The sequence below is a fragment of the Monopterus albus genome, unplaced genomic scaffold, assembly GCF_001952655.1.
Source record: "Monopterus albus unplaced genomic scaffold, M_albus_1.0 scaffold353.1, whole genome shotgun sequence".
Classification (NCBI taxonomy): domain Eukaryota; kingdom Metazoa; phylum Chordata; class Actinopteri; order Synbranchiformes; family Synbranchidae; genus Monopterus; species Monopterus albus.
The window spans coordinates 315264-338659 of record NW_018128233.1 but is presented as its reverse complement, the minus strand read 5'-3'; the positions used below and the strand labels follow the sequence as shown (position 1 = coordinate 338659).

General features: G+C 40.9%; 1 protein-coding gene, 2 long non-coding RNA genes and 1 other non-coding gene across 6 annotated transcripts; 2 read left to right on the top strand and 2 right to left on the bottom strand.

Annotated features, from left to right (window-relative positions):
- Positions 1 to 6: 6 nt before the first annotated feature.
- LOC109974914 (uncharacterized) lies at positions 7 to 4653 on the top strand. The gene is made up of 5 exons (XR_002277055.1): positions 7 to 206; positions 293 to 379; positions 751 to 1002; positions 1332 to 1460; positions 2699 to 4653. It is a non-coding gene; the product is annotated as an uncharacterized LOC109974914 (long non-coding RNA).
- On the bottom strand, positions 2771 to 2843 carry trnar-ucg (transfer RNA arginine (anticodon UCG)). Its single transcript has one exon. It is a non-coding gene; the product is annotated as a tRNA-Arg (tRNA).
- LOC109974913 (cerebellar degeneration-related protein 2-like) lies at positions 4542 to 16020 on the bottom strand. Its single transcript, XM_020625370.1, has 6 exons — positions 15548 to 16020; positions 11272 to 11384; positions 9245 to 9393; positions 8551 to 8715; positions 8229 to 8436; positions 4542 to 7602 (listed from the first exon to the last, which is right to left on the bottom strand). The coding sequence occupies exons 1-6, from the start codon at positions 15624 to 15626 to the stop codon at positions 6835 to 6837; spliced, it is 1482 nt and encodes a 493-aa protein (XP_020481026.1). The 5' UTR covers positions 15627 to 16020; the 3' UTR covers positions 4542 to 6834.
- A 2745-nt stretch (positions 16021 to 18765) lies between these two features.
- On the top strand, positions 18766 to 22436 carry LOC109974886 (uncharacterized). Of its 3 annotated transcripts, none has more exons than XR_002277047.1 (3): positions 18766 to 19301; positions 19523 to 20876; positions 21752 to 22436. It is a non-coding gene; the product is annotated as an uncharacterized LOC109974886 (long non-coding RNA). The 3 variants fall into 3 exon arrangements; XR_002277046.1 differs by having other exon boundaries at positions 18796 to 19301; positions 20693 to 20876; XR_002277045.1 differs by lacking the exon at positions 18766 to 19301 and having other exon boundaries at positions 19310 to 20876.
- Positions 22437 to 23396: the final 960 nt, after the last annotated feature.

Below are 23396 nucleotides of genomic sequence, written 5' to 3'. Positions count from 1 at the left end.
TTAGATTGGAGAATTGCACCAAATCCAATAGAGGCAGCAAAGATATTCAGAGAAGACATCTGAAATCAACATTCAGCTGGAAAACCATCAAGTCTGACCATGGATCTTGGAGAAGGCGAAGAGGACAGAGAGAGAGAGAGCAATCCTTTCTTTTTACAAGATGGCAAATGTTGAGTGGGCCAGAGCCTTGACATGCACACTTAAAGGTAAACTGGCTACACACTTAATAAAACTGAAGAGAAAAAACAATGTCTAACAATATTTTCTGCTTACTGTTGTGTGTACTGTGTAGGAGATCCAGCTGTTGGTGATGGTGTGACTCGCCATTTCTTTGCAACCATAATGTCCAAACTTCAGTGTGGTTTTGAGATCAATTTTGGTAGGTAAACTTAATACTTTTTACTCAGTTTGTGTTAGTGATGTTTTATGATGCACTCCTATTAGATATGGGTTAACTGAAGTGATGGCTATTTATTTGAGTTGGTAAAGATACCAGTCACCTGTTTGACAGTGCTTTGTCATTTGCCATCAGGTTTTGTGTTTGGTTTCCAGGCTGAAAAGCAATCAGTCTTCCCTGACTTGTGCACTAACCCTGAACACTAAACCTAAATGTAAATGTACCTGTTTCTAACCTGTAGATTTTTGCAGGATGTAGTCAGCTGATCAATAATGTCCATTACTAATGCTGTATGACAAATATTTATGTGCATTATACTACTATCTATATGGTATCTGTTTGTCTCTTTTAAGCCCCAGGAGGAACTCTTCTTCTTTGAGGGTGAACAAGATCATCTGATTCCCTCCACCTCCCATTACCTTTTGGAGAGTGACTTAGTTGTTGTCGCTGGCCGAATGATTGGTCATTCATTTTTACACAGTGGGCCATGTCTGGGTGGATTGAGCCCAGCAATCCTACATGTGCTTTGTGGTGGATCCCCAGAAGAAGCCCCAATAGACATTAAGGATTGTGCTGACCTTGACATCCGTGAGACTATCAAATTGGTATGATAGATTTTTTAAGTAGATCTTATTGATAATATGCAGTGCAAGGATGATAAAAGAAATAATACTGTATGTTTGGGGGTAAAATTGATCATCCTTTGAGTAAATATGGTTTTAACAGGTTACTGATTGAGGGGCCTGGCTTGTGATCACAAGTAAAATGAAAATAAAATGTTATTTTCAATTCATTTTAAGACCAGTCAGTGGTGTTAAGTGTATGATTGATAAGAGGTCTAATCCAAAGTATCTGCATCAAATTTGAATATGTATGTATGTATGAAAGAGTAAGTCTTGAGACATCAAGAATTAATTCAAATGTATATTATTAGCTGGATGGTACCACAGAATTATCATCTGAAGTCAAGATGATAATCACTGAGCTGGCTCTGTCCTGGGATTTGCCTCCTGTCACATCACAGAACAGAAGATGGCTGCTGGAGAAACTGCTGCTCCATGCTGTGAGTATTCTAGACCTAACAGGTCCAGTATGGTCATGTCAACCTGACTAATCAGAGTTGAAGTTTGGATGTAGAACTAGATTTTGTCTTTAACATTGTGGCTTTTTTATGAAATACCTTACAGGTGGATGCTGATGAGTTTATGAACATACTTACTTGCAAATTATTTTGTAGGTCCTAGGAAGAGTAGGCAGGGGAGTAGGCATCATTTTGTATCCACAATTGGGATACCGCTGCAGAATTCGGGTCACAGTTTTGTCCAAATCATTGTCCTCCAGTGAAATCAATAGATCATGAACTCTGATCATCATCAAAAAAAAAAAGTTTACAAGAGCAATGTCACCTTTCTTACAGTATAAGCAAAACACATTTATCACAGGAAGTCTGTTGCTCTGTCATGAGCTCAGCTATAAGATTTTAAGGTGTAGCTTCAATTATATTGGGGGTAAAAAGTACGATGGACATCCTGCGGTTCCTTCATGTATCTCTGAGGATGTAAAGTTGGTGGGTTGCTTCATGAAGACCATCTAAGCCTTCTGGATCAACTTCCACATCAATATATGCATTTATCTGAGCCAAGTCGTCCATTAATCCTTCCAGACAAAACTGGTGATAGTCATTGAGTGCATGGTGGTCTAAGTCGTTTGCTAATGATCTTAAATCATTTGCAACTTCTCGCAAAAAAACTGCCATTCATAGACGAGTGGAACAAAAAAAAAACAGAAATGTCAACAAGTTCAGCTTTGGCTTTGAAAAAAGCGAACAGCACCAGTCCTATGCACCAGGGAGCTCTGTCAGCAAGGGGAAAGCAGTAGAACCTAACTGATCAAACTGCAGCAAATCCTGCTTTAGGGTGGGGTTAGAGCCGCCCACCTTATTAGCATACAAATACAGAAATAAATAAATGTGGAAATGTAAAAATGCAGAAATAAATAAAAGAAAACTTCCTTTGTAGAAATTTTATACATATAACAATTTAAAATGACATTGAAACCATTTATTTATATATTAAATTATTTATTTATGTATTTTATTTTAGCATTTATTAATATATTTTCCTTTTTATAAATGCATTTATTTATTTCTATATTTATTTTAGCATATAATTATTTATTTTTTCTTTTAATCATTCATTTAGTTAATTATTTATTATTTTACTTAATTATTTCTGTATTTATTTATGCATTAATGTAGTGATTTCTTTATTTCTAATTAAGTCATTTTTCGTCCTCCAAAAGAACCAGGTGCTATAGATCGCCGTTACAACCCCATTTCGGTTAAAAATACCAACTACTTCAAGCAGCAAAAGACGACCACGAAGGGACTCGAACCCTCAATCTTCTGATCCGAAGTCAGACGCCTTATCCATTAGGCCACGCGGTCAGATCGACATAAAACCTGCTGTGTACCCTAGAAATGGTTTCAATATGAAGGAATTCAGACTATGCTTTAGATTCTTCTGCGTGTGCAAATGTCATTTTATACATACCATTATGGAGCTTTATATTTTCCAATAACCTAGCACTAGCCTGACCTTGCCTCGCCCCTTGCATGTCGTAAATTCTGCAAACTGGTCCTTGTGCTTTAATCGGACAGAATTGTGCATGTTTGTCCTTTGTGCATGTTTTTCACTATCAACCTCTTCTTTGCACTGAATATTGGAAAATACAATTTCACTCAGTCAACAAGGGCTTCTACCTCTGAAAATAAGATTGCTAAATACGGCCGGCAGTGTATGAATGATTACAGGTGAGGAGGCGTGTCCAGTTTCGGCGTGTAGACAGATAATGTTAGGGCTATAGCCTAATACCTGTTCGGAGTCAACCGGAGAAGCGAACTTAACTTAATGTTCAGTTACGTCTTCATTTTTCAATCCGTACTTTCTCTTCAATAAGTCAAGCACGACTAAAACATAGGTGGAACTAGCAACGTTTGGTGTTGTTTGGGCCATCAGACTACATGACATTCACTTCTACAAGCCAAATGCTACAAGACTGCAGACCAGCCTGTGTATCACGTACCTTAGCCCGAGACACCTCCAGCCGCTCCCTATGACACCGCGCTGCTCTAACGTCCCATAGAAATAAACCTGTTGAAATTGTTGTTGATCAAAGCTAAGAAAAATATTAGCTACTAATTGTTGTACAGTTTTTTTTCTTCTGTGACTTCTGTATAATTATTTCTTCTCGATGAGGCTATTTTATTAGTATTTATTCCAGTCACGTGATCACAGTGCGCGTATCATTGTAAATTAAAATGTTTGTAAATTAAAAACTGCACACAGTTCCTCAGTTTCTTCTACCTCCCTATTCAGTGTAATCATAATTGTAAATAAATAAAACAACACAGGATACATTAAATGCATTGCTTTATTAACAGTGTAGTAGGTCTTAGTTCAATAATGATATGAACTAATACTAGACCAATAATGATATTATAATAATGTGAACTGAAAGTGAGGAAAATTAATACAAATTAAACAGGTTTATTCTGACAGTATGCTAATGACATTCAAATACAGGCACTGAAAAGGTAAAATATAATGATAAACATTCACACACTAATAAATAACCAGGTACAGTTTCATATTAGCTATCCTACATATGGTGAGCCTTTAAACTTTTGCAAGTGCAGTAGGTAAGACATTGCAGTACAGAAACCCTACGCATCTTTATAAAATAACGTTATAGTTTGGCATTGTTTTTTCTATAACATATAATCCCCCCAGTATGAATCATTCTAACATACGTGAGCACTGACCTTAAATGCAGGTTATACACAACGGTTGCCCAGCAGAATTAAACTGCTGCGACAGTAAATTACACTTTACTTCACCTTTCTGTCAGTTCTGGGTTGCTGACAATCTTCCATCCTCCATTCTTTTTAAACACATCAGTCTACACAATACAAATGTAGGGTCCCTCTAGTGTCAGCTGTGCCACATGAAAGGTTTAACACTTGGTTATGTCTTAAAATTTACTGAAGAATCGGATGTAAAATATTAGCTGTAATAACAATCATTATAACAAAGGTTTGATACATAGAAGGTTACCCAACAAAGCCATAAGTATTGTATATTTTGGGGAAAAGGTGCAATATATTTGCAGGTTAGTATTATAGTTTGGTTTGTTAGACAAACCCTCATACTGGTTACAGTTCTATAATCTGTCTGTCCATGTACTGTATAATTAAAGAAAAAAGTCTCAATGTTTATATAAAAAGGTTCAAAAGTATATAGTATTCATTATTGTAATATGTGTTTTGACGACCTGATCTTTTTTTAAGAACCCAACTTCCTGTTTTTGTTTTGCTTTGCTTTTTTCCCCAACCAGTGGCCTTTTTTTTTTACTAATGACAACTGAAAGTAATACATCTTTCATGCTTTTTCCGTTTTTCATTGCTTGGTCTATGAGATGTAGAAACAAAACTGTTTCCCAACAACCAAAAATTGCTTATTTTGAATATGGTGCAAAAACATTCCCTCTTACTTCAGAAACCCTGCTTTCTACTATCAGGATTTTTATATTCGATATGATGAGGGTACATAATGTCCAGGAAATGGTGAAAACAGCAATCTGGAGAGAATGCCGTTTGCTACGTTTCTCTAAGACAACAGCTTATCAGCATTTAGTGGAAACATTACTCCAAGATATTCAAAGCTCTCTAACTCTTTACCTCTCTAACACTAACTATCTAAAATAAGCTTTGATTATATACTGTGGAGAAATAAATAACCATTGTTTATTTTAACTTATTGGCTTAATAGGGCATTGTAGTGCAAATGAAAATGCACTTCAGTATTCATAAGCGAGCTGCATTAACACAGTGAAGGAAGAATGTTTTTAATTTTGAATTTTTGAAACACGTTTCTATTCTGGGTTCCTTTCCTGATGTTTTAGTTAGTGTCCATTTTTTATGTTGTTATCAACAACATAAATCCAACATTTTGGGAAATAGCCTACACATGTGCTTTTATGCCACCAATAGAGTGATACCACTCTTCCTACAGTAAATATGAAGCTACAGACAGGCTGGTTGGCTTAGCGTAACACCAACATAAGGACTGAGGGCAAAGGGAAGTGGCTAGCCTAGCTCTGTCCAAAGGTAATAAAATCCACCAACTAATGCCTACCTGCTCCTGGCCAAAAACAGTCTTGTACATACCCCCATAAAAACCAAAGTTTGTCAGTCACCGGCACTTTTTGGGAAGAGCTGCATCCTTGTTTGCAGTTTTTATGCTAAGCTAGGAAAGCCAACTGCTGACAGCTTCATAGTTACCATGCAGATATTCTCATGTTTCTGTGGTAAATATACATCTAGACTGAAAACAGGCTTTGTCCAAAGCTGACAATGTCCACCCATCACCGCCTGTAAATATGACCATTTAACAAGTTATATGTCATTGAGTTAATCTGTTAAAAAAAAAAAAGTGTAACAACCACAATTTATGACTTCTGCTCTCGGGCCAGATATAGATCTATTCGTTATCGACAATATTAGACTAGCTTTTCCCTTGTTTTCAGTGTTTATGCTAAGATAGGTGTAGCCACATCCTCCATGCCCACATGACAGTGTTCAGCCTGTTTGTCTTTTCTCCAAACCCTCAGAAAGAAAGCAAATGTTTCCCAAAATGTCAAACTAGTCCTCAAAATCTCTCAATAAAAAGGTGAGGCACAGCAAACTTTAAAAAAAAGTAAAAGGTAAAGTCACACACAGATTATGGTGAAAGATAATAGGAATGTCATTCAGACTAAAGGCTTAATGAAAATGTTGAACAGTGTTAATTTGTATGTTGTAATGGTAGGAGAATTAGTAGCACCTTAAGTTTATTCTTGACAACATGACAGGAGAGTATCCATCTGTCTTTCTTAAATGCAGTTATACAAAGTTTGTAGTGTCCCTTATAATAAACTTCAGAGATACAATTCAAGTTAGTATTAGATTGCACTCATGTTCTTGTCTGAGATGAAATTTTCTAGTGAAGCTTTAATATTTAGTGCACTTGGGGCTCATAAGAGGCAAACTGCTCTTGAAGTGTTACTGTGGTATATGCCTACGGTAATAAGGCAGTGAAGCAAGTACATACAGGTATAGTAGGAACACTGAATAAAAGAATATGAGGGGACTAAACTCAAACTAGTTTTTAGTTAATTCATTTAGGTTTTGCATATGTGAATGAATTCCCCAAAGTTTTAAAATTAACCTCATGCTAATCTGATTCTTGTGAACAGTGTGGTCTGATTTCACATCAACTGAACTCTACATCAGTTTTTGAGACACACACTGTAAGAATGTTTACACCAAACCCCTCTTGACATACTTGAGCACTATACACTGAAAAGAACTCATCCTCTCCAGACCTGACAGCATGCCATTAGTGTTTACTAGATTTGCCAGATTTCCCCGATTTGCTAGCTTTAGCAGCTTTGGTAGCTTTGATGTCCATCTTGGTCTTCTGGATACGTGAGAAGATCTCCTTAAAAAGGGCTTTGTACTCTGGAGTATTCTGTCCCAGCCGCTTATCCACTGCCTCCACCTGCTTGCTGATGCTCTCGATGGCCTCAGGAGTAGAGGGTGATTGGGTAGGGGTAGGGGGAGGTGCCGGGGTGGGGCCCATGGCACAGTCTTTCATGGATGGGTCTCGGGAGACAGGTCTGGAAGTTTGGACCTCGACATGACAAAGGCTCTCCTCGTGGCGCCTACACTTCCCTAACAGCTCCTCATATTTCTCCAGTAAGGCGTGGTACTGTTCATCCACCTCCCTGAGAATGGACATCCCTCTCTTCCTCACACTGTTGGCATGGAGAGCGTAGCTCCCTCTCCTGCTGCCGGATGCATCACAGGCAACAATGGCATTGAGCGCTGTGTCACTGCAGCTTTTCCTCACGGGGCCGGACTCAGGTAATGCCTCGCCTCCAACACCTACTCCACCTTCAGGCCCTTCCCTTACACCTCCTCCCGTCTCACTGATCTCCACTTCCAGAAAGGTGTCAGTCTCTGGGGTGCTATTAAGGACAGTCTGGGTGAGAGTCACACCATCATCCTCGCTGCTCAGCAGTAATGTCCGAGCACGACGTAGCTGCTGCAGCTCCTGTAGCTCCACCTCCAGCTCCCGTACTCTCACCTGACAGCTCTCAGCATCCTAGGTGCAAACACAGTACAGTTTTTACATTGAGATGTATTTATTTATTCAAGAGCTTGCTTGAGGTTATCTTGAGGCTACTGCTGCCAAAGCTGGTTCAACCAGTTATTAAAACACTGTTGCCATTACTTTTTCCACCATCACTTTGTATGTTTCAAGAGTGTGTTCAATAAAGACATGAAAGATCAGGACTGTTTGTGTTTTAACAGCTTAGAAATGTTGTGTTTGTAACTTTGGCGATGCTCAGATCACATTTCATGACTAATTTTTGCAGAAAACCAGGAAATTTCAAACAGTGCCATTACTTTTTCTTGTGACTGTGCATTCAATTTATAATGGTGCCAAAGTATATTGCATTCATTTGGCTGAGTGACTCTGGTAGCTTTAACTAATGTCAAAGAGAGAAAAGCAGCATATCCTCACATTTTAGAGGCAATATTTAAAGAATATTTGGCATTTTTAGTTGATAAACGATTTAATTATTAACCCTGACATTGTGTCCATATGTCATATATCCATCCTGTCAACCTAATTTTGTGAAGCTGTGGTAGCAATTAAAGTGCATGTTTTCCAGCCAGGAAACCAAAACTGTTGACTGACAATCACAGCATGATTCTTCACCATACCTGCACCCGTGTCTGCAGCCGGGAGAACTCTGCAAGTAGCACATTGCACTCCCTCTCCACCCCTTCCCTGCGCCCCCTCTCCGTCCGGACAGCAGCTCGCAAGGCCGACACCGCCTCCCTTAAATGCTGGCTCTCTTCTTCACATGGTTGACGCTTTGTATCCACAGTAAAGCTCTCAGCTCTGCCCACTACAAACTCATCCTCATATCTGACAAAATGACAGAAATATATATCCAGTTCCTTACTTGGCAGCATTTTTCACTGTTGTAAAGAGGAATTGCCACCTGCTCCCCTTCTTTACACACTGTGGAAAAATAGGTACCTGGGTGCTGTGCAAAGCTCCCTCAAGCAAGGGAATGAATGGATGGTCTTGCGTCGTTCCCTCTTCTCCCTCCTGACTCTGAGCTGCTCCATGGAGCGAAGCTGCTCCACTTGCCCTGACAGAGTTTCCACCTGGTTCTGCAAAGCCTCAATGGTCCCTGTTAACCTGATCCAGGAGGAAGAGCAAATGTTTAAAGGTACATTAACTAAAATTTTACACAAGTGAAAATGAGACAGGAAGTAGGAAACACTTTGAAAAGACTTCTGATAAAATACACATCTCACTTTTATGTGGCTTGTCCTAGTAGATTTTGTTGTCTTTTTCTCTTCGTTCTAGGCAGTAGTTTGCTAAATATTGTCACTGGACCTTATACATCCATGTATCAGTGTCACCACTGAAATAGGTATTCCCCTTGACCACAGGGGGACGTATTTAGCACATTGCTGCTTGGCAAACCAATATGAGGAGAAGAAGAACACAAACTACCGGCTACCTTCTATTCTAATGCACACTGGCAGACAAAAAATAAAATATAACAAAACAAAAACAAAGGTTTGACTAGAAGAATCTTGGTTGACTGACGGGCCTCGTGACTAACAATATGACTAGTCAACTTTGAGGGGGCAGCCCTAGTTAGAGCTAACTTAGATTAGCTTTAACAAGAAACAGGATAAACATTTCTAGTTCCCCTCACCTCTCTATCTTTTCCTGCGAGGACTTGCTGTCTGTCACCAGTGCGTGATTGGTGTGTTCAAGCTCTCTGGCAGTCCCATCCAGCTGTTCGTACACTTTGGCATGCTGCTCATTCATGTCCCGGAGGACCTCCAGCTGCTTCGACAGGTACTGTCGCACAAACACATACACATGCATTATAAGAAAACCTTTACATAAAAAGCACACATATGACATATGTACACAGAAGAACATTCGTAGTTACAGGTGTACATTTGTAACAGCAGTACAGAAGTACAACAGCCCTCACTGTTATTTACTGTATGTGATTTATCAATTATTTTTCAGGATTATTGTCTATTTAGATATAAATTAATAAACTGCTTTAACATTTCATAGAATAAATAGTGATCTCATCATTTCTAAACCTTTCCAGTTATTGTGGAATAGTGGATATTCACATTTCTTTTATCTAAAGATTTGGTTTGTGAAGACTGAAGGCCACAGACAGTTACTAAATTGATGCTGAGATTAGAGTACAGCTGTACCCAAGTATGAATTTTGTCATTTATGATCCCTGTCAGGTTTGCTCGGCCGCTCTGGCCTCCCTCACCTTTCCTACTGTCTCTTGCCCCATTACTCTTATCACGTTCACCTGTTCCTCACTCCCTTATCACCAGCTGCACTTGATTAGGTCGCTCACTATATTACCCGGTTTCACTCCTCAGTCACTTGCCAGTTCGTTCTCGTCTCTAGGCCAACTTTACTCCGTGCTCTTTCGTTATTTTGTATGTATTTATCCCCTAGCCAGCTACTCCGCCTTAATTAACCGCCATCACCCCCGACCAGCCAAGGAGTGACCCCATCAACGCAGCTCGGCCCAGCTCTCCATCTCCTGCTGTTGGTCAAACACCCGGCTACTACTCATCGACAGGACTACGCACTATTTCCCTCTGTGTATTTTTACTCTCATCATCACTGTATATAATAAATCACTGCATGCACCGAAGCCGGCTACCTGGGTCCGCCTCTTTCCTCGTTCGCACACTGACTGGTGCGAACGGCTCCTAACAATCCCTCTTATTTTCTGTCTGTCTGTCTGTCTGTCTGTCTATGAGGCAGGGTACACACTGGACAGTGCGCTAGTCTATGGCAGGGCTGACATGCAGATAAACAACCACACACACTCACACCTGACAAAAACTTTATTATTTTATATATGTACACACACACACATATATGCTGGAGGATAACAGTTACACTTTAACACAAGAAAAAGGAAGACAGCATGAATCCCCATCACCAAAGAAGCAAAGACACAAAGAAACGGGACGTTTGAACGTTAACTGTGGCAATTGAGCCATCTATTGCAAAGACCCGGTCAAGTCAGCTGCCGTTCAATATTTTTTGTTGCGCTGGTTTTCAATCAATTATGGTAAGGGTGCTTGGAGCGGCCCAGATGGATGTTTAAAATCTCGATGAGTGTTTACTAATAGGCCTAACAAATAAAATGTTATTATTGCACATCCTAATGTGTGTGTATTCAGCCTTCTTGCAAAATACAATATGGTCAAATGAGTCACTTTTAGCTTTTGCTTGGTCAAGTCAGCTGCGCTTGTTTTCCGAGTAAGCAATTTGTCCTATGTTTACTATGAAACTACTGCGAGGGCTGTTGAGCACAATGCATGAAAGCTTTGCTGAACATTGCAATCTTCAACATCACCACTGGATGTCCCCAAATCGCACATACTGCACCTTTTATGACTGCATTGTAATAACATATTAAATATAAAATGGGGTTTACATTTATAATTGTACTGAACTTATAGTATAATTGTTTTAGGAATTATACATGAGTGATTTTTTTAAATATCACATATCCCCTGCAGTACTCTAAAGTACACCTAGGGGTACTTGTACCCTCATTTCAAGAAGCATTGGTTTAGGCTAAAGAGGACGAAACTGGTTAATTGAATTGATCCAAATCAAAAATCATAATAAATAGGAACAGAGCCCTTGACAGCTCTGGCAGCACTCTGTCATTCATACCTCAATCTCTTGCACTTGCTCTTCATTAGTGATGTACATCTGCTGCAAGGAGTCCTCCAGCTCCTTGTTTCTCTCCAGCAGAGTCTTCCCCAGCTCAGCCGCCAAGTGGAGGTCTGGAAAGAAATTGAGAAAGGGATTAACAAATTATGTCATAAATGCAGAGACGTAAACTGAGAAAAATTGTTGGAGTTAGAAATTAGAAGAGTATGTGAAAAGGAAATGATGGCAGAGGAAATAGAAGGTAGGGGGAGGTCAATCTTAAAGAAGACTGCAGCTGAACAATTTAGATGATCTGCTGTCATGATTAATCAAGCATATGGTTCTATTTTAGGCAGCTATAACTGGGTGTGGAAAGGAATTTATCACAGAGCCACTCTGTCATGTCAGGCCAGACTAACATTTCATACTCGTGGCACCACCAGGTCACTCAGGTAGCACCAGTTCTGGATTTGGAGGCACCACCTCTGTTTTACAAGGTAATGCAAAATAATCTCTATTTTTCACAATTATTTTTAAATACCCTTACCATCCGGTGTGCGTAGCCTGTATTTATAATGAATTTCAGAGAGAGGGAGACTTATGGAACACAGTAAATGGGAAAATCACTTCTGGAACAAGTTTCCAGATTTTGTTATGTGATCACTGTAGTGATCTATAACCTAGCAGTCAACATGATACATACATGCAACGTGTTTGATCCGTTCAATCTAGACCGATTCTGACCTCCGTGCATCGTCTCTGATCAGAACAGCTGTCTGTCAGCAGGAGGACTCAGTGTCTAACTCATCAGAAGAGATTCAACTAAAAAGTTTCCAACACATAAAGAGGCTAACAGGTGACTGATCTGGTTTAACCAGCTGTCTGTGGCGATTACACGTCAAATGCACCAAATGAAAAAATAAACTCTAACCGTAAAGAAGTGGTCCAGAGACTTGATGCGTGTCTCAGAGTCAGTGTGGACTGACACTTTTGACTGAGTAGAAGTCTGTCCTTTGTGAGGCGGGCGAGTGACAGACCTGCAGATAAACGCTGCAATGACAGTATAAGATTGTTACGTGTGTCTGTGGCTACACAGAGGAGCATATTTGAAACTAATTTCATCAGTAGGCCTATGAACTGATTTTCTATAGACTCAAAATAACTCAGTAGACCATGCAGTAGTCTCATCGTCAATATATTGTTACTCTAGCCAGCATTCATAAAAGCATTTCAAATCCTGTCCAGGCTCGGCCCAATCAGACCAAAACAATGCACCACCAGGGAAACAACCCAAACACATTCAGATGTGGATTTCCCTTTGGCTGCCAGAGAAAGTGAGTGCTCCAGAGCCAAAAACCTCAGCGACAAGAGAATAACAGAGAAGGCCAAGGAGGAAAGAAGAAGAGAAAGAGGGAAACGGAGAGCCAGAGGATAAAACTCAGTGCACTGACAATCATAACAAGTCAATACCGGCCACAGAAGACTAACGATCTGTCTGACCCACACAAGATGAAACCACTGAAGCTGGAAGTCAGACATAATCACATCATGTATGAAGAATGCATTTCCTGTAAGCTCCAAATAACTAGCAGCATGTAGTGTTTGAGTGTTCGAAGACTTCAGTTGCACTTTTTGCACAGTAAAAACAAGGGCAACTTCTGGTCTTATTGGGTTTGTCTTTTAAGAATCAGTGGATATGTGTGTTAACGGTATATTCTTTTTTTTCCTCGGTTGAAAAGGTGATCTTTTATTTCCTCCACAGACTGCTTTTTTTTTGGAAGGTGCATCTCATCCATGAAATTCACTGAAAGGAAAGAAACTAGATGCCTCTTCCTCTTCTGTTCCTGCGCTGCATTATAAACCACCCTAATGCATGTTGTGTTACTGAGCAGCTGTACTTAGCGAGATGTTTATGGTCCACACACTGGGACCTTTGTTCTTTAATACTCGTTGGGTAGCATGACTGGTTATTAAGGTGTAACAGGAGCATTCAAACGGGTTGCGGGAGCCTTTCATTAGATGTGCTGCAAGTCAGGCCAGTAAGCCTGCAGTTTCAGCTAGCACTGTCACATACAGTACTTCCTGGTCTCGCTCTGGCTAACACACAATAGCCCATAGCGAGTACCATCATAATTATATATATTATAGTTATATATCCCTCTTGTTTTTCCGCTTCAAGACTCGAAATATGAGCTGTAACTACATTGCAACTAGCTTTCACATTCATCCGGAGGACTCTGCTTTCCAAGTTTAACATCTGCTATTTTTTTTTTACACAAATGATGTCATGGTCCTGTCCCGCTCCTATTTTGAAAGGACTTCCTGTCCCCGACTCAACCTGCCTACAGGAAGCTTTGGTTCATCACTCTCATCAGCTTCACCTGCTCCTCATGTGTTTGCACCTGTTTTCGCCCTTATTTAAGCAGCCCTCTCCCACCAGTAACCTGCCAGATTGTTCTTTGCCTAGCCTAGACTCTCCAGCGTTTTTTGTGCCTGATATTCTGCGAACCAAAACCTTGCCTGTACTTACCGATTACGATTACTTGCCTTGCCCCTGTAAATTTTGGACTGCTCTCTGGTTGTTGAATACCCTGCCTGGACACCTGACCTAAGTACCTGCCTTGCCTGCTCTTTTTACTGACATCCTGTCACTCCCTGGTACTGGCTATTTAATTGGGTCCCTACCTTTACACCTACGGAGGCTGCTCACGCTGCCCTTCGTGACAAATGAAGAATTAACAATAATGAACATTTTTCTATGTGCACTAAAATATATGCATTCATATGTTCTATATGCTAATATGTACAAGTTTTACTCCACCATGTTTCCCCTCAGGTCAGACTGATCAGTGCGAACCAAAACCTTGCCTGTACTTACCTCAGGTCAGACTGATCAGCCTGTCAGTTATTCTTGCAGGACAACAAGGTACTGTGATACGACAGCGGTGTTTCTCACTGAACAACTGGTGGCATCTAGAAATGTCACACGTCTAAAGAAGAGCTCAGGCGGTCAACACTTTGAAGCACATCCTTGCTTTTAGAGCTCTAACATCCTCTGACTTTTTGTTGCTCTTTCCTTCTCACCAACTCCCAAAATAAATACTGAAGAGCTGTTTTTGTCCTAATGTGTTACACTTTGTGCTCAGGAAAAAAAAATCTGTCTAATAAATCTATTACATCATGACTGTAGGTACATGCATGCTTGTGTAGTCGGGTAAAAGCTCAGCAATATTTCACTTCAGCCAACGGAAATGTACCATTATATGGACGAGTGATTGAAAGATGAGGAGAGACGGGAAATGAAGTGATGCAGAGGACAGCCAGTTGTCCTAAGGACAGATGAGTCATTTACAAAATGTATGTGGCATGCATATATTCTTGAGATGGATGATAAATTTAAAACAATATCATTTTTACAGACTTTTTCCACCACCCATAGTTTAGGATTATGCCTCATAATGTGTTTAAACTATTGGGAAATTAAGTATGAAGTATGCAGTGTCCTGTGTGTGGTTCCCCTGAAGTAGAACACAAAACATCTGTTTTCATCTCTGTGGAAATGGGTTCATACCAAGTCTGTCTGGAATAAAATGTACTTTGTATGAATGCTGCAATAAACTGGGAAACCTATTTCCTTTAGAGGTTTCAAACTGTTTAGATATATTAAAATATCAGGACCAACAATGACCATGACATTGCTGTATTGTTTTCACACGATCTTTCCTTTGCAAAAGTTTTTTCAGTAAGAACGTCCACAGGGTCCGTCCATACTTGAACACTTGATGGTTCCAGCCTCTATTTGCTGATTTTCTTTGTTTTATTATTATTATTAGGATTCAGTTAAAGGGTATACAGCCTACCTTTGAAATAATGAATGCACTGTGCTTTAATAATTAGGCCCCGTATTATATCATTGTGAAATTTCATGCAAATATAGGATTTTACCATCAGATTTTCTGGGAACCCATGGTAATATTAGTAGTAGTATTAGAGCGGGCCCTGCAGCCTGGTAGCTCAGGGTCTCCCTCACTGTCTCATACTGACCATTTCCAGCAATACGCGGCCCTGCTTGGCGTGCTTTCAATCCATTGTTGTCCAAGACGCACGACCTGTACATTCGACGTTGAACTGATTGAACCGCCTGCACTGAAACTAAGCAAAAACCTCTAAATGACATCTCTGTCGTCTCTTAACATGACAGAGAGCCTTTGTTAAGCGGGAGCAGCTGACCGGCCGGCGCCAGCAGCTGACATGGGGGATGCTGCGGGCGGGAGGAGAGGTCGGTGTCTTGTCTTACCCTGCTCCAGGTCCTGCTGGTCGTACCACGGCTCTTCCTCTTCGGTCACGAATTCGTCCATTCCCCCTGAGTTTAGCATGAGTGACCCCAGCCTCCTGAACCCAGAAAACCGCAGAAACAAGCCCCTGTGGTCTGAACAATAGGCGGGATCCTCAGGAAACAGCGGCCGCTCCTTCAAGCTGGAGATGCGTACAGGCTTTTTTTTAAGTCAAGGACTGCTGTGCTTTTGTGGCTACGTGTTTCCTATTTCCTTCCTCTCTTCTGTTTCCACGGTTACCCCTACCTCTTCCTGTCATCCCCACATCACCGCCCAGCACCGGCCCATCCCGGTGCTCAGACACGCCGCTGCTGCTGCAGAGGATCCTGACAGACGTGGCAACGATGTCGCAATAGCGACACTTCCTCTCTCCCTGTTTCCAGCAGCAGACACACGATGCCTTCACGTGCTGCTCGGAAGCTGTAACAACACACTTTTGTTTCCACTCGAATGCTTTCTCAGGTGCGCCCTCTAGATTTCTACAAACGTGGAGATAAAATGACTCTTAATTTAGACCAATCAGTTGCGAAAGCGCATCTGTTTAACGGTACCTTGGCCGATATAATAGCCTATATGACAACTCTAAAGTTTCAGACAGCATCTAAACGTTGCATTACCTCATTCATCTGATTCGGATGGTGGAGCTCCATGGCGGCCTGGAAATGTGAAATGTAACTGACCAAATGTTTCATTCACAGTGTATACTTAGTGTTGTTATAGACACAAATATGTCTAGTCGGTTAAGGTAGCACACTGACATACGTGGTTGTGCAAGAAAAAGATAACTTGCCTACTCAGCTTAACCCCACTAAACAGCTGTCAGTGGTTGGTGGGAAGCTAGTGAGGGGGTCATGCTTCTTGCAGTGCTACAGATTTTACTGTTTGCCCCTCTACAGTCTGTGTTGACTAGAGAACTCTATGCAGATTTATACTGGACTGAGCTGTGGACTGCACCGAGTGCTTGCTCAAGGGGAATTTGTTGGGTTTTCCTTATAACAGTGTAAGGTCCAGACTTCAATAAAGGTAGAGGGTTGGCAATTCTTTTTATAAGCATTTTTTGTTACATATCTTGAATTTCTCTTTTCATTCCTATGGCAATGAATACATTAAATGCAATGACAACATAAAAAACTAAAGCTGTCATCTGTGGCAGTAGCAGGGCTGGAAAAAGCCTGAGCAATAATTTTACTCAGCACAAGCAAAGCCATTGGATGGCCTACCTGCCTGTCAGCCTACTTCCTACCTGTATGCATCCTGTCCTTGCATGAGCTAAGAATCTCCCACAAGGCCAGGCAGGCAGATGTGTTACTGCTCTGTTTTGATAGCTAAAGCCAGCGAGCTCTGGCAGAGAAGGTACTCAGCAGCTTTCATTCTCATACAGGGACTGTTGTTACAGACCAGACCTTCCCCTTCAAGACATATGGCCTTGTAGGTGATGTTGTTGTTGTTGCCAGAAGTTGCGACCTGCATGCAATATGAGAGCAAGAAGGCCGCCACATGGATCAGACTCCTTTTAAATGCAGCCACCGGTAGGAAAATGCCAACAGTAGTCAGCTCTAAGGGTATAGATAGGACTGTGATACAGTTAACTGGGTATCAAAGGCCACATGCAGTGTTCTTGTTACCAATACAGAATAAAGCCTGTGTTTTGAACAGTGTGAGCTAAATCAACTGGCCTATACTCACAGGACATCCCAGCATTCTATCACAAAGGGGTTAATGCACACTATGATCCCTATTTAGTCATAAAGCACTGGCCCTTTCCCTCAGTGTCAATGACCTTCACACAACACATTCATCTTTTCTTCTGTGGTATTTAGAATGGAAATGAGATATGAATCAACACTGTGAGACTGTCAGTGGTTGTAGGCTGAATGTGAAACTGTCATTTCAAAATACAGTTGTCGCTCATGCCTTTAAGAACCCCAAAAACTGTTTGATCTTGGCACATTTTAACAGCAGCAGCAGCTATATTAAATATACTTTGTGTTGTGTGAAAGATGTAATTTGTCGTAGCCTATCAAACCCACACAGTAACATCACCTGACTGCAGCTCCCCTCACTTCTACATAGCATTTTAGAATCTTCCAGCTCATTGTTTTGGTTTTCTGGTCTCTCACAACTCTCAGGCTGTGCGGGGTCTCCTTGGTGAAGTTTACATGGCTCTGTTGTGTGCCTATTTGTTCTATTATGTGTTTTAGCAATTGCCTGTTATGTAAATCGCCCTGTTCAGTGTTAACTTTGTCTTTTGCCTGCCACCCTGAGTGTGGCTGCTGTTATGTTATCTTGTTGGTTACACAAAGTGAGCTTCCCAGGGTTGTGCAGTGTAAGGGGCATGGGAGACCATATAGAAAGGCAGACATCTGCCACTCGATTGTACCTGACCAGCTCTAAATGAAAGACAGAAAAAAGCTAGTGCTAGTGAGCAGTGTTGAAGAAACTAGAAAATGTAGCTTTGCAAGTTATCAATTACTTCACACTGGAAGAAGTGTTTTGACCTGTTGCACTGTTCAAAAGTGTAACTTTTAAAGGTAATATTCATCTTCTTGCCAGTCACATGACTACATTTTACTGGATGTGTAGCCTAAATATCTAAGACCAAAAATGTTAAAAATGTTAGGCTTTCAGCAGCTTCATCTTTAACACACTTCCACTGCAGAAACTCTGCATTGTGTTCTTATGAAGTTTTAGGAAATGAGTAATGGCCATTTATGCATGAATGGATGAATGGCCTGGAAAGTCCAAATATCCTTTAATATACACCCACACAGTTAACCTTCATCAAACCCCCCACTCCAGCAGGGCCAGTTTTTCATCAACAAACCTACCAGCTAGGCCGCTATTTCAGAAAGTAAACAACATGGAACATGGAAAAGAACAGCCTCATCAGTCGTGCTTTCATTCTTTGTGAGACCCTTTTTGTAACACAGGAGACCCCACCACCGATACAGAGTGAGGAGGATCAGTGGGCTCTCCATTACTGAAAAAGCCTGTTGTCCGCTTCCCATATGTGTGTGCAAGCATGAGTCAACAAATGTGAACGTACATACTCTTGAGAAATATGGGAGTCAGCTGGCAAGACACCAGATGAATGCATCTACACACACACACACACACACACACACACCAGCCCTTGCTCCTTTTAGAAGGAGCCTTGTCTCCACAGTGACTGCAGACACAAAAGAGGCTCTGGCACAGATGGTCTCTAGCAATGAAGAGAGAGAGGGAGAGGAGGAAAAACAGCGAATAAGTGTTCAGACGTACAGACTGGACAGAGTGTGAGGGGGAGTGAGAAACAGGAAAAGCAACAGCAAACGAGTCAGTGTGAGAAGTGATTGGAGGGGAGAGAGGGAGGGTGAAAGTGGAGAGAGGAGGTACACAAACTCCCCAAGAACAGGAGTTCACATGAGAGAAAGTGACCACACGCTGCAGAAGGAACAGTTGCTGATCTGCTGAAAGAATCAAATTACGAACATCCAGTGCTGCTCCTTCAGTCTTGTCTGGTGCAGGATAACTAGATGAAGACCCTGAAACCAGCAGACACCACAAACAACCGTAAGAAAAACTAGAAGAGGGGGAGGGTGAAAACCAGGAGGTGCACAGGTCTGTAAAACATCCGGCGTTGTTTTATGTAGAACAGGGTTCAGTTCCTCTTTTAGAAAACAGTTCACAAGTGGAAACACTCACAAAGTGGAGCTGCACACACTCTCTCCAGAGGTAAGAACTTTTTTTTTTGCTTTTCATACTGTATGTCAATTTATACTGTACTTTAAACCATCTTAATACAATTTTGCATTAAAAGATCAACTTCACTGCATGGAACTAAGTGACCTTATACTTATTTTACTTGCCAATGTACAAATATTGAAGTAGAGTAGGTGAAGAAGAAAAGAAGATTTACTGAGAACTGAATGAGCTTATTTACATTACCTCCAAAGAGGTCACTGTGCTCCCAGCCTGTCTTGGTGTCTATGTTCTGCTACTTATGAACATGTGGGAGGAGCGCAGAGGAAGGACAAAGAAGAGACTGCAGAGTAAACACAGCCAGCAGCAGAGGTGCTCCAGACCAACGCTGGCAGGTGGTTCAGATTTTTACAGTCAGCTGGACATACGTCTAGAAAACCAAACAAGAATGTATATTGACATGTACTCCTATACATCTATATTCATGTACCTTTGAGGAAATGAAAGTAGTTTGATCTCTCCTGTAAGAGTTGAGACGGATGTTTCATCTCTCAAAACACTGTGCGACTGCATGCCAACCACAAAAAAACCCTCTTCTGTAAGTGTAAGGTGGCAAACCTGTGACTGCTATTACAAATACACTTGCTACAACCCCAAATCAGAAAAAGTATGTAAAATCAATTTTAAAAGAGAAAGTAGTGATGTAGTGTATATATCTAGGACTGATAATGAGCATGATGCTCCAAAAATGGCACATTCACCCAAACGTCAACATAGAATGACGCCAACTTTGACTTCTCTATATATGAAACACTAGGCTCGTGTTAACCATATTTGTTCCCATGCTTTTTATTACCACGCCTAGGTGCACTGATCTGAGATGACTGATTGTCTTCAAGCACTCTGTTCTGTTGCTATTTCACAGCCCTTATCTCCTGTACAGCCTGTCTAGTATCAGCCTGTGGGATCTCACCCACACGTAGCTGCTCCAGTGATGATGACAGACCTCAGCCTTGAAATGCCAGGCCTGAAATAGTTTGCCTCATTTATAATTAAACTGAACATGTAGGAAGGTGCCTCCTGTGTGTGAATACAAACGGACCCGGACTGGAGCAGTGAATCATTCGCAGTCTGTCTTCAATTACACATAACGTGCACACATGGTTCATCTACACACACCAGAAATTCATCAGTGGACTAATTGGGGGTGCTGATATATAATGAGTGAGTACTCACAAAGTACATAGAGTATTTATGGATAAAGGATATATATACTTACCAGGCTTGAGGAGTAATTGCAGGGTGGAAGTATAAACTTACAGTAGTGAAGGGTGGAGCTGTGGGTAAAAATAACTACTACATTCAGAGCAGATTTACATGAGATGGTGAAACTCTCTTGTCTTTTTCTGGTGTACTGGTGTAAGGTCCACGGAGGCCTGCTTTCTTACACAGTGCAGATCTGCTCGTGTGATCTGCATCTGAGAATCAGCATGACAGTGAGTGAGGAGCTGCTGGATATTCTTCAGAAGATTGGGACCAAACTGTTGGATCTCCCAAAGGCCAATCCACTGGAGCTGGGAGCCTTCTCTGTGCTCCTTTTGTTTGTTGGTGAGTTTTACTTGTTTAGTCTTAAGACACAGATGCATCCAGTGATGTTCAAAGGATCTTAAATATGGGGGGTGGGGGTTTGAATCCTGAAAGTGAGCTGACTGTAGTCTAGATTTTACACATAACGAAACCACAGTACCCCCAGCAGCCTAACACCACCCTCAGAAAATGTATGCTATCCTAAAAAGGCCAATACATTTTTAAAGTGTTTGGATGTTTTTGCAGTTTATTTATTCAGTTAGGTGTTAAGCTTTACCTTCTATAAATTTCATTTTCCAACATGTAGGCCTACAATGACTTTATATATTTCTGTTTGATACTGTTGACTTGACCTAGATTGATTTCTGATCACAAGGTGCCAGCAGAAGTTTCTGTAAACACAACACTGACATACATTTTGATCAACTCATAAAGCTGATATGATGAACATGTTAGCCAATATATGTTTATTTACACAGCCAGCACATATAAAGCAACAACATTATCCATTTATGTCATGTTTCTGGCCACCAAATGAATGTTAAGTCCAGTATTCGCTTTCTTTCTGCTCTGATTTGGGCTCCACCAATTCCTGGGGGAGATGTGCTGTTATGCTGAAAAGCTAGTTTCTTGACTTTATGTGGCAGCCACTGGGTATTAGTGAGGTAACACTCAATGTGTTTTGGCTGAAAACAGCTGTTTGACACCAGAAACTATGTGAGATTAGTACAAATAAACCAAAGCAGTAAGGCTACAGGCCTTAAAACCAAAATAATAAGCTAAAAGATGCTTAAAAAAGTGAGAGAAACTGCACAGATGATCTGCCTTTTGGCTTAAAAAAGTGAGAGAAACTGCACAGTCAGATGATCTACTCCATCTCCTTTCTCTCCTTACAGCCACATTTCTCTTTTTGATCGTGCTGTCCTGTGTCCACTGCTGCTGCTGTGAAAACCCAAAACACCAGGTATCCAGAGTTCAGCCTCTATAAACCAACTGAGGAGAAGACAAAGAACAGATCTTTACAAACGGTTGCCCAGAAGGAAAATGTTTCTATTCAGAGTCACTGATTTTTTTTTTTTGGAGCTAATGAAAGGCAAGTCATAAAAGGAAGGATGGTGACACATTTCCAGTTCTGGGATAAAGACTGGATCCACATCCAGAAAGCCATGCTACTGGAATCTGGATAAATCAGCAGAGTGGGACAACCCATAAAGATTCATTACAGAGCAAGACAATAAAACACTGGTATCTCCGTTCAAAACACAATGACTCTTCTATTGAAAATTTTGTAGTTTGGTATCCAGTTATTCCAACTTGTGTATGTTCAACAGAAACTTGGTGGTGTAAAAATAACACAGAGCGCCCTCTGCTGGTTCAGTGGAGAGATTTGTAATGGAAAAAGTGAGCAGTTTGTAGTTTGTACCACAGTTACAAATGTAGTCTCATTATTTTATAACAACAAAAAAGTGTTGTACTTTTTTTACTGAGGCAGTGTTCCATTTGTGGATGTAACTGAAGCTGCAAAGGGAAGATGTGATTGTTCTTACATATGTAAATGTAATAAATGTCCCATATGTTTTACTTGATTCTTTTTATATGACTGAATGTAAAGATATCACTTTCTCTCAAATCATGATATAATCTCCCAACTAAATACTGCATGACTTTACTCTAATAATTGTATCAAAATAAGATTTCCTCTAAATCTGTGACAAACTGCACTACTGTATGCACAGCTTATCAGGTTTCTCCTTTGCCTCCAGCAGTCAATATTGTAAGCAAACATTAACCAGGAGCTGTTGCTTTTACTTTGTCGTGCCCACATAGAGAGTGAATCCGGAAAGCACAAGGACTAGAGCTGTTCGAATTTTGATGACTCCGTGCATAAACTGATGGTAAACTAAAATGTTTGGGTTGTTTTCTGATAGTTCCAGGGCTGTGAGTGGATCAGAACAGTAGCTAAAGCAATCTGTTGTACACACCACAGCATATGTAACCTCTGTTAGGAGTCACCGAGCCGTGAGAGGATCATTTAGCAGGACATGGCCATGAAGAGGTGAGTTTATGAACAGGAATGTGTTGGGTGACAATAGTTTATAACATCAGCAGATTTCTCTGGAGCATGCGAACAAAAAGCATGTTAGCTTCTGAAACGTTTTATTGCCTTTTCAGACATTTTATCAGGCTCTGTGGGTTCTATAAAACATTACTGTTGACAACTAATGGTATCAACTAGCATCATTATCTCAATTTAATATCCAGTTTTCTCCATTTGAGCTTTTATCTGGTTTATCACTCGGCAGTGTTCCAGACCAGCAGAAACCACCAGGGTCACCTGAGGACTGGGTGGAATGGTTCCTGTATCGGCTGCATCAGGAGCCGTGGGCCCTGGGTGGGGCTGTGGTCATTGGAGTGTTTGTAATGATGTTCCTGTCTCTGGTTGTCTTTGCTTTGCTGTATGGATGCTGCTGTGGTTCAGGCAAAGAGAATCAGAGGAAGAAGCTGCAGAGATCGAAGCGGGATGGGGTGATCTAGACGTGT